This window comes from Perissodus microlepis, chromosome 9, assembly GCF_051167445.1.
Source record: "Perissodus microlepis isolate ML-2025 ecotype Zambia chromosome 9, ASM5116744v1, whole genome shotgun sequence".
NCBI classification, from domain to species: Eukaryota; Metazoa; Chordata; class Actinopteri; order Cichliformes; family Cichlidae; genus Perissodus; species Perissodus microlepis.
Window position 1 is genome coordinate 21,711,252 of NC_140469.1, and position 12,077 is coordinate 21,723,328.

At 40.1% G+C, this 12,077-nt stretch overlaps 1 protein-coding gene across 1 annotated transcript in view; it reads left to right on the plus strand.

Moving 5' to 3' along the window:
* The window catches only part of tmx3b (thioredoxin related transmembrane protein 3b), a 34,838-nt gene extending 23,369 nt beyond the window's left edge, over window positions 1-11,469 (plus strand). Inside the window, exons 14-16 of the mRNA XM_084939649.1 lie at window positions 2,884-3,013; window positions 4,567-4,635; window positions 9,347-11,469. Of these exons, the coding sequence (XP_084795775.1) occupies window positions 2,884-3,013; window positions 4,567-4,635; window positions 9,347-9,613 (466 nt within the window). The 3' untranslated portion in view covers window positions 9,614-11,469. The remainder of the gene's footprint in view (window positions 1-2,883; window positions 3,014-4,566; window positions 4,636-9,346) is intronic.
* The last annotated feature ends 608 nt before the right edge of the window (window positions 11,470-12,077 follow it).

Sequence of the window (12,077 nt, forward strand, 5' to 3'; positions counted from 1 at the left end):
TTATCTCTAACCCCTTATATGGGATGCATTGTAGGCTGTGAAAAATGTGAAAAGATGTGAGCGGACTGAAAACTGGCAATATCGAGGGAGGACTTGTAATCGGAATGGGAATGATTACGAAAGGCATTTCTCCTGTTGGACATCCAAATGAACGACCTCCTGATGTCAGCAAACATAATTTTCTGATAACTTTAAATTGATATTTATCCAGATTTTATGTTGGCACGCATCCTAAATGTATATTCTGGACATACTGTGATAATGATTATCATAGTTTACAGTTGGGATTAGTAATTAGGCCTTCTTACAATAATTAATGCTCAGAAAATGCTTCTGGTAACAAAGCGAAAAGGAAACTTTGAGAAAAATGAACTGATGAACTGTTGCTAACGAGTCCTGTTAAAAAAAACTAAATAAAATAACATGAAGCCCTCAAATGTGTAAACTGCAAATAATTTGTGCACAATTTGTTCACTTCTATTTTCATTTTTTAACACCAACTAACATTAGTGCATTAAAGTCAATATTTCAAAAATGTATTAATATATATGTTGTCCAATGTGCACAAAGGGTCAATGGGAAAGCATAAGACATGCCGAAAATTGCATAATTTAGAAATTGTGTAATCACATTGTGCCCAGCAGAGCAGCTTGAGCTGCACCACATGTAGGCGAGTACATGCCAAAGCTGAGCAGACAGTTGTGAAGTCTTTGGTGTCTTCACAGTAAATTAATAACTAGTTTGTTAAAATTCATTTGTTGAATTTTTTAATGAACAACAACTCTGTTCAGAATATAAAGAACATCTTCTGATAAATCAGTATTAGACAACTGTGTTGGTTAGTGGTTGCTGGAGGTAGAAGTCATTGTTTAATTGATTGCTAAAGCTTTAATCAGGCAGGCATCGAGAATGGTCAGTCACCCCCCAGCACTGACCAGCCTCCAGAGAAAGGAGGAATGACGAATAGTTGCTGGCAGTCGTAAAGAGGTACCAAAAACCTCCTTGTGATTGCTTTGGTTGTTAGTAGACTGCCTGTAGGGTGGCTCCAATACACTGACAAACAAAAAGCTTGGCTCAAGTCTTCAAGATGGGACTCTCATGTAGCTAGGGATGGGTACCGGTATCCAGTGCCATTATGGCACCGGTTCTGACATAAACGGTAGTAACCAGACTGAAAAGCAGCGCACATTTCGGTGCTTTATTTCGGTGCTTTTTTCCTGAGATGTCATACACTTTGGATTCTAGCCAATCATTTTACCTTTCCAAGGATAGTAGGCGGGCCCAGGTACGTATGCTCTTTTAGAGCAGAGCTACAGATTAAAAATGCCCAAGGCGAAGCGGTACTTCACAGCAAAAGATGCAAACTCAGCAGCCTGCAACAAGTGCTTTAAGGTGATACTGTGCAAAGGAGGTAACACCTCGAATCTGATGAAACACCTGGCGATGCATAGCGTTTTTTTAAAAGCCAAGAAATGCACCGTATTTGATAGCTTGCTGCAAGACCTCAGACCGGGCACATCTACCCATCCCTACATGTAGTCTGTGCTTCTAGTGTTAGTTCTAATGAATACCAATAGTTTCTCAGCTCCAGCTCCATAGTGAATCCAAAGACATGCAATGGTATCTTATCGTCTAACTTTCTATCTAATATGCAAATTCCCCCAAATCCCGAGTTATTACTTGAATAGTGAATTTTGGCTAGACTAGAAATGAGCTCACTATTACTTTAATTCCTTTAGCAGTTTGTACAGATCTTGTAGGATGGTACACAAAAGAAAAACAACAACAAAACCACTGGCCCTAATTGTATAGAAACCATTTTTTGCAGTAGAAGAAGAATGTGTGCAAATGGTAGAATATATGACCCTTAATTATGGTGGCGAACCCCCAGTAGTCCCACTAACTGAGGCACCTAGGCTAATCCATATTTATTTTAAATGGGTGCCATCTGTTGGAGTAGGCTGGATGTCAGATGGAAATACCCATTCATAATGTGTGTGTGGTTGTGTGTGTGTGTGAGAGAGAGAGATTGCAGAACTCAGCTGGACAGAGTAGTGAGGCACTGATGACTCTACCGCACGGGCGTGTATGTTTGCACTCCTGATCTCAGTTGGGTGGTGGATTGGGACAGTGATGGATATGCGTGCGTGTGTGTGCAATTTGTTGCTGGGTTGAGTAACACCGCGGGGATGTAAGGTGGCAGCGCCGTGATGGACTGTTTGTGCGCCTGTGTGCATGTGTGCATCTAAGCACTAGGATACCTTATCTAAGCCAGGCTTTGGTGTTGTGCGAGACATGTGGAAGAGGGATCGGTTGTTTGTATGACCTTATTCCCTATCTCACTGAGTTTTGTAATTCCTCTGCTGATTTGTCAAAATGAGCCGGCTTGGCAGCGTACATTGTGTGTCTCTGTTTCTGTGTTTTCTGTTAAAACAAAGCCTTTAAGATCACTGGAGTAGTTAGTATATGTTTTGTACGTGTCTCGGTGTGGATGCAGAGCTGCCTTCCTCTGGACTCCCTGGGCTTCACTTGTCAGTTTTAGTTTGTAAAGGTCTCTTTAACTGTGACCGGCACAGACCCATAAAACCCCTGAGTTGCACACTCTTTGCATAAAAGATGGAAGAAATGCCACTCTGAAATGGGCCACACTGCATCGCCTTTTTCCTTGGGAAAGAAAAATTCTCTGTTTGAAAGAAAACCCATGGGAAAAGTTGGGTTGCTCACAGTAGAAAGGGTCTGTTTATCTCACTATTGTATTCTCTGTGTTGCAATTTATTCTTTACGACTACAATTTGTTCCCATCTAATGATGCTCTTTGATAATGGCAGTCTGAGGTGCGGGGGTTAAGAAGATTAAAAGCCGTGTTTCCTGTTTTTTCCTCAGCGAGGTGACAGTGCCCTCCGTTATCATCCTCAACACATCCAACGAGCAGTACTTCCTGCCCAGTGAGCCGATCGAAAGCATGGAGCAGCTGGTCCAATTCATCAGCAGTGTTCTGAACGGTTCTGCACAGGTCCAAATCCTTCCCTCTCCTCTCCCTTGCCTCCCTTTGCTGCTTTCTGTTTATGTATTCAGCCTGGTGTAGCCTTCTCTCCCCTTCGCCTTATGCTGTACTGTTGTAATCACACCAAATCTTCATTAATCAAGCATGTTGCCTTGCATTTTAAGTCCCCCCCACAGAAAAATATTTTTTTTATCAGATGAAATATTTTTCCAATCTCCTTTTGCATGTTTAGATTTTATATTGCATTCCCTTTTGAATAGATTATCTGCAATAATTCTATGTTCTGAGCCAAACACTGAGATTACTACATGACTTTATATTGTAGTGTGCGCACTAATCTGGAAAATAAATGTCATCGTTCTCCCTACTCTACGCTAAAGTCACCAGATGTATGAAACCATAAGCCAAACACCCAAAGGTCTTTTTCCTTTTTTCCGAGAATGGTCTGGGCTATTTTTCGCCTGGCAAAACAAACCACCCTCCCACCAAATAAACAGCAACAGAAACCACCATGTTTCTGCAGTCCAGTTTTAGCCAAGCCCCGGACAGTTTCAGCCTCTACACGTCAGGCTCGTAATGCCAGCCATGTGGTGTCTCAGGGCCCGTTTGTCCTTCATGTAGATATGCACCAAATAAAGTTTTTGCCCCACAAAAAATGTTACCATAGAATACAAGTGGATTTCAAGGATTTTCTTGTGGAGTGTAGGGAGCTTTTTTGCTCCAAGCATGATCAAGTTTTGGGAATCTTTAATGCTTTTTCAATGGAAGTATAAAAACCACGAAAACTGGGTGTGTTTTTTGTTGAATTCGCCTCCTGTGAAGCATGAACCAGCCTCAAGAACAGAGTTACCTTAGCAGTCTGTCACATCTCTACACCTGGTTTTCATGGAATAATTATTTTATTTTTTTAAACTCACTGCTGCCATATTTAAGTCCTCGTTCTTTTGCTTCGTTTCAATTAAGAAGAAAAAGCTACAACTTCTTTCTATGTTCTTTTTGCAAAAGGATGTCTGATACCTTGCTTAGTTCTCATGCAATTTGTGCTTAGTCTGTTCAGCAGCTGCATCCACAAAGATTGTCTCATACCCCACCTTCAGCTCATTTCCAGAAGTCCTGCTTAGTTGGAGCTCACTAATTGGCCATCCTGATGAATTAGCATCAGGACAAATCACTCATTGGCTGCCCCGGTGCTTTTTGCCAATAAATGAGCTCAGATGGAGCAGAACTACTGCACTGTGAGCAAACTAGAGTCAGGCACATTAGATAATTTTGTGCAAGGAAGCGGTTAATTAAACATTATTTAAAATGTCTGAAATGTACTAAGCACATGACTGGAGAACTGAAACCTGGATATTTCAGTCTGTGTATAGTATGTGTAGCTGTTTGAGAAGTTTTTATTGATTTATTGATTGTTTTGTGGTTTAGGGAATGTTTCCAGGTAACTGCATCAAATTGTTGTTGCCAAGCTGAAGAGTGCATGAAACCCTGCGCGTGTCCTATAGAACTGGGATAGACTACACGTAGTAGCTTATCTGTGTCCATTAAACTCTATCTTCCTGCAGGCATATGGAGGTGACGGCATCATTCAGAGGATCAAACGTGTTGCCTTTGATGCCAGGTCCACCATTATGGTAAGTTGGTGAGATTTCAATCAGAGAATATTGCCTAAGCAGGATGTAGCTCAAGTTCAAAGTGAAATGAAATACAAAACATCATCTAAGATTTCCACCAAAAAGCAATAAATATGTACAAAAGAGCGTAAAATAATTCAGTCTGCAGGATGTCTGCATCAACTGTTCCTCAGGACTGAAGAAACAATATGACTAAAATTCATTGATGTCTTTTTTGTGCCCGTTCATGAAGAATCAAGCTCCAAAACTATATTATTATTATTATTATTATTATTATTATTATTATTATTATTATTATTGTTATTATTGTTATTATTTCGTTGCATAGTTGCATTCCTAAAAATTAATTTAAGTGGTTGAATGTTATGCTTCATTATTATGCTGACCTCTCAGAGGGACTCAGTATGCCGGCTGAAATTTGGGTATAAAACTGGTAATTCAGTTTATTTAATAAATAACAATAAATTTCTGAGATTTAAACAACTTTTTGACAAATTTTCTCAGTTTTGACAGACCGTATCATAGATTTGTATTAAAGTTGACTTAGCATACAGTGGCCAAAGGTTCAATATTTGCACTGCTTTGATTCTGTTTTGGTCTCCACCACCTTCATGGGGAAATGTGTGTTTTTCTGTGTTCACCAGCTAATTGTAACTATTAACTAATGGCTTGTATACAGTTGGAACAATGTTCTGTGGGTTCTCACATTACATACAACACTTACTGTTTGTCAAATAAGAGTATTGCAGATGATTATCCAATCTAGCTTTCAAGCTAATATTACTTCAGGGTAATTTTACTATGCGACATGCTACTCAGAGGACGCTCTCCTGTTTAAGGATACCAGGCTTCACCTCTACAATTAAAGCACAGCATTATCGTGCTGCACAATATCGAATTGCCTCTGTTATGGAATAATATTCTTGCTGTGTTTCAAAATGTGCTTCACCTTGACTGCGTTTGCTAAATTAGGGTTAATGCTCTGTGTTCAAGCTGCTCTGCAACGATGTCAAACAAATGCCCCTGTGCACTCCACTTTTCCTCTTTGAGGAAAAACAACATTTAGAGGACAAGATTGGATGTACAACTGAGAATATGCAGTGCAGGCAGTAAACAGTCCGTAGGGAGAGGGGGGGAAAAACAGCAGAGCAGATGGAGGTGGAGTGTTGAGGAAGGAGAGGGTCAGGCGGCTGAACTTCTCCTCCTTCTTTTACTCTAAGTAGTTGGTTCTTTTGGGAGAACTAGTGTTTATTTTACCAAGGGTGTGATAGGAATGTAAATACAGCTGTGAATAATACCTCTCAGCAGGCATGGTTGAACTTTAACCACGACTAAAACTCTGCTCCGCCCATAACAGTGTCCTTAAAGCCATGTGGAGCATGTCTAAATGAGAATTGCATGCTTTAATGTTAGATTGAAGTAAAGGGTTTGACTTAAAGTTCAAACGAGAGCCTTTTAACAAGATATTAATTGAAGGTTTAATTCTTCGTGCGTCAGATCAGGTTTGACTCTCGGGTTATTAAATGAAATCAGTGATAAAGTAAGCCAGATGAGCAATGGGTAAACGTTTCAGTGCAAAAGAAAAGCTGTATTTCTTTGAGCTAAAAAAGCAACAATGCAGGATCTTTATTTGACTTCTTCTATTGGCTGCATAAAAGTAAAAATCTTGTGTCAAGGGTCTAACTTACATCTGTAAGAGAAATGAAATGTGAGACTCTTGTGCTTTCCTAAATGTAGCAAGCTGGAAGTATCACCAGTCTAGTTTTGCTTACAGTGACATGATATAATATAGAGAAGATAGGCAACAGCCATCACCTTGCCCCTAGAGAGCCTATTTAAATTCATGTCTGACAGGAGCATGAAGAAGCAAGCGCATTAAGCCCAATGAGTCATAGCCAGCTGTGTTAGCATAGCATGCCCATCCTTTCCCTCATCCAGCATCACAGAGCACCGGCAATTACCATTCCTCTTCCTGTGGCAACGACTGAAGGGAACGTGAGTGTTTCTCTTCTTCTCAGCTCAGTGGCTGGCAGGAGTTGGGACCGAATGTGCCCTTTTAGGTGGATTCTCTCTGATGCAGTTTGCTACATTAAGATCATCTGAATTGTGCTTCACGTGTGCCTCCTGAAAGAAAAAAAACCCAGATTTAATTACACTGGAGTGCTTAAGAAATATTAGAAATAAATTGTATCAAAGTGGAAAACATGTATGTGAAATGAGGGGTGCCTTAATTATTACCAGAGAGCAACTTGTTGGCTCTGCGTGTTTACTTTGATTTTTCTCTTAAGTGATCCTCACGGATAAATGTAGTTGTTATAAATGTGCAAATTTGTCACTAACGCTGGTTTAATTTGAAATGAAAAGGTTGTAATTAAGATGAAAAGCACAGTCTCAACAAATGTAGCGTCCACAGAGGTTTGTGTCACGTTCCTCCAGCAGCTTTTTGCTCATTTCCGTTTCATCCTCGTCTCATAAGCGAGATTAGCCAGCTTGTGACCTGTAGTTACCTATAGCATCATGCTCTGTGCAGGTCTGCAGAGATTTACATTCATATTCATGGAAGCATAATTCCGGCTTTAATGTGCTCGCACGCACTAAAGCCGAGGGAGGTGGGAGGTGAGCCCGTAATAAGCAGGGCAGTGTGTGTGCAGGCAGTATCTTCAGAAAGACTAGTGTATAAAGGTGGGCCTGTGCTCGTGTTTGATGTTTGATTTTTCTTTATTCATCTTAGTTGAGTTTGTAAAATGAGAAAGTAAAAGAAACATGAAGGATGTTCGATTGAAGGCCAACGCTCTCCAATATGGTCATTTGGTGTAAAACAAAACAAGCGGCACAGCAGACGATACAAATAGTTTAACACACTATAAGCATCTGAAAATTACAGGACTGAAGTGGAATTAATACTAAAACATTAAACCCTGCGTGAGTGTATGGAAATGTTTCATGACCAGCTTTTTAAATACTTACACAACATGTAGTGTAAATGACAGAATACATGAATAAGTTACAAATTTGGCAAAAAAGTGTTTTGATCTGCAGATCTGATTTGAATTTGCGTAACTTTCCACAGCTAAAGGCAGGCTCTTTACTACTACAAACACTGGTTGTTGAGAGCAATATGATGCTTTTATGGGCCTGGACTGAACAGGCTGTGTTACAAGTAAGCAAGTCTCAGTGTGTGAATTTAAGAAACTGCAGCACTGACTCATTGTGGGACCTCTGGACCACAACTGAGCTTTAGGGTCTTATTTATCATATTTCCTCCCTTGTAGGCTCCGATAATGTGTGCACATGTCAAAGTACATGTGGCAGTTTCATTATATTTTGCCCCGAGCTCCTAAACTAACCATCACTCCTACTAGTTGTTAGTCGTGGTAGACAGACAATCGGACCGAATTGACATTTTGCTGGATATTGATTTAGCCTGACATTTACCTCTTGTTAGCAGATTGTTTTGTCTTAAGCAGTCCTCATACTCACTTGACATCCCTTTTACTTTCCTTTTATTACCATTTGCTAGTAGTGTAGCTGGTTATTTCTGCGAATGACCTCAGATTACTGTGTACAGATGTATTCATTTTAATTTTTACTCCCCATTTTCTTGTCTGTGTTATGCGTGGATCGAGCTGAGAAGCTAGCTGGATTTCAGATTTTTTTCCCCATAGAAAGTAAAACAAAATTATTCCTGTGAACGATGATCAGTTAGTGAAGGAAGAAAAAATCAGATTTCTTGGATAATATTATTGTTTGCACATGAATGTTTTGACTGACAGACAGACATACAGATAGATCAAGAGCACGGTGATGGATGAGACCATTAATGACAAGTCGTTCGCCAATGAGCGTGTAGATTTGAACCAAAATTTACAAAAAATTAGTTTTTATTCAGCATGACCAGAATTGGGTGACTGAAAGTGTTCACAGACATCAAGACGGAATTTTTTTTTTTTAATATAGACTTCTATATTGCCAGGACTCTATTTGCAACCACAGCTATCGCCATCTGGTGCAGGTTCAAGACACTTCAGCATAATTTAATTTTCCATATTAACTTCACAATATATTAAACAACACTGGAAATAGCGATTGAGTAATTAGAAACCTATCTGGAAATAATTCTCACTCAAATTTTTAAATCAAATGACAAACAATGATCACTTCCTCATGGACTTCTGTTCTGCGAGACCTTTTGAAACCAGAGAGTTGCCCCCTCCTAGCTGTTAGAAACAATGCAAGTTTAAGGTACGCTATGGATACAAGTATTGGGCCACACCTCTAAATCACTGAATCCAGTTGCTTTTCGACCTGTTGCCACAGGGGTATAAAATCGAGCTCTTGGCCATGCTGTCTGCTTTTACAAACATTTGTGGAAGAAGGGTAATCCTAATGCGCTAACAGAGTTTGAGTGTGGTACCATAAGAGGATGCCACTATTGCGAAAAGTTATTTTGTGAACTTTCTTCCCTCATAGATATTCATCAATCTTTTATTTGCAGTTAATGGTGTTTAAAGTGGTTTTTGGTTGCTAAAAGATAAAACTAAGGTTATATATTTTTCTCTTTTGTATTTTCTCACTGGATTATTTCAGTGTTTTCCTCAAGTTACTGTATTAGTGTCTTTTACAAATTTGTCTCCCTATACTCTCCCCGACCCCTCGTGCTTTGCGTTCTTAATTTTCCTTTCATCTTTCGCTGTCTTCTTTCCCGCATCAGTCGGTGTTTCGCAGCTCTCCACTGCTGGGCTGCTTCCTGTTTGGCCTACCGCTGGGTGTAATTAGCCTGATGTGCTATGGCATCTGCACAGCTGAGTCTGATGACGGTTCGGATGACATAGATGCGCTGAAGAGAGAGGGCCTGACTGACGACGACGAGGAAGAGGAGGAGGAGGAGGAGAGGCAACGTGCTGCGGCGCTGGAGGGCCCAGAAGAAGAGGATGAGGACGTTGGAGAGAAGGATCCTGAAGAGAAGAAAACCGATTAACACAGGGGCACCTGCTGGATAGAGGATCATAGGCCTAGTCAAATGCAGTGACATGAAACTCAAAGACATATCAATGTGTTATTGTTGTGCTTTGTTTTTCATCTCACTTCCCCTCAGAGCCCCTCTAGCACAGACTATTCTTCCATCTTTGAGTTCTTTGTCTGCGTGTAAGGTCGGCTGCTTGGCGAAGCCACTGAATTATGTTGAAAGCAAACAGCCTCTTTAATGATGGAGTGTAAACACTGTTCACATGAAGAAGGGATGGCTGCGAACCAAACATACCATCTTATTTATTATGATTCCAACCAACCAACCAGTGGTTAATTCCATGTGACGTGTGACACCCTGATTTCATAGGTCAGTGTCTTGAAACCACTTTTTTTTTGTCGCATACCGAACTATTTTTCATTTTAATTCTCATTTTCTATATTATCCTGCAGAAGTAGAAACTGATTGATGTTGCCTTTAAATTTGCCCTCAATCCATTGTGTAGGCTTGTGTATTGTTATTGACGTGTGTAGAATGAAAAAGAAGTGCCCAACAAGGAAAATCTGCCATCATTGAAATGTGCAGTTTTTGTTTTTTGTTTTTAATTCTGTGTTATTGCCTAAAAATATTTCTTCTTATAAAGGGTTACAAAGTGCCCAGACAGTTCTGCACTTCACCGCATTTCTCTGTCAGCCATCTGCTGTCATTAAGAAAGACTGGGGACAATAACCGGGATCACTCGCTGTGATACCGACACATGGCAGATGGACATTTTTAACCCATTTCCTTCCAACATGACCAACTGGGTAAAAAATATCCTTATATAGACAGGTTGTACCTGTCTAGCAAAAGCCATAACATGCATCAGTAGCTCCTGTGGATCTTAACAAGTCATATTCCTCAGACAGACAAGCTCTGTCTGTTTCCATATTTCAGGCTATCCCCCATCACCGGTTTCTATATTCAATTCATTTGACATTTGAGGTTTACATCCCAATGCCCTGAGATGTACACAGCGCATGTAGAACATTAGAATTGTCTTTATGCTGCTGAGTTGTTGTTGTTCTTTTTTTTTTTCTTTGTTGGTCTCAAGGAATAGAGATCCTGTATACCCTCTCCTTGTGACTAAAGTGTGTGTAATAGCTGAAATCAAGTAGGGATAATGGATTCCTCCTTAATTCACCAGACCAATCTATTTCATAAAAAGACAGAGTGTTCCCAAAATCCTCTACACCCAGTGTAATAACATTTTTATGAAAATTCCACAGTACAGTGCACCTTATTGGATTTAGGGTTCAATGAGGCAGAGACCTCAAAGCATCTGAAAACACAACTTGAATATCTGTAAAATAGATTCTTACTCTCAGCTGGTACGGCGAGTTACGTGGCGTCCACCTTTTCCAATAAAGATCAATTTTCTTCAATATAAGATTTTCTTTAAATGTTCTTTTCTCTTGTTGTTTTTTGCCAAGAGTTAGAGGACACGGTTGATGCTGCTGACATGTGTCTACGTCAGCAGGTAGGCAGCTTATAGCATAAAGACGAAGCTGGGGCCGCGCTCGCCCGGCTCTGTCCAAAGAGCTGCCTCAGAGCTCCTTTAAAAAGCAGGAATAACAGTAATTTCACCATTCTGTTCTAGTTCAGTAACTCATTCGACTCAATATAAGCACACCTTTTCTCTTTTTTAAAAGAAAATTCTTATTATCTGTGGTTTACTGTGAAGCTGCGCTAAAGGAGCCATGCCCTCGCCTTGCCTTCTGGTCTGTAGTTGCCTACCACTATCTGCCAAACTTCCTGTCAGGGTTTGAATTGAGTTTGTCACATTTTATTACAGGTTTGAAAGATTGAAATAAAGATGGTCGTCTTTTTTTCTTGCTCATTGGAATTTTTTTCTTTTTTTCATCATGTAATGTCGGGTTGTTAGGTTTCCTTTTTTGTTTTTTCTTTTAGGTCTGTCAATCGTCCAGCTACCGTGCTGTGCAAAAGTCTTGAGCCGGTCCTCATATCTTTGTTTTACTTCCGAGCGCCAGAGTTACTTTTAATTTTTTAAAAGTGGTTGTGAGCAGTAGTTCTCTGGGCTTTTTGAAGATCTTGGACATGATGCCTTTTCCCCTCAGCAGTGTGGGTAGGCGGCGTGGACATTAAGTTTGTGAATTTGGTAACTCGAGAATGAGGTGAAATAGGAGCTTCAAGTTGATACCAAAGGTGTATCTACTAAAAACCTTGGGCAGGATTGAAACTCAGTGACCTAGACCTCAAAGTCAAAGGTAAATTTCACTGAGAACACAGTAAGATTTTCAGTTAATACCATTGGTGAATCTCCCAAAAAGTTTGGATGCGTCTCAGGGACCTTGATCTGAAAGCAAAAGTAAGATTTCTGACCATCTTGTGTATGCAATAACAAGATGATGTAGGGTTTTGTAATTGATACTATAGGTGGCTGAGGGGTAGCAGTATCACAGTATTTCAGTATAAT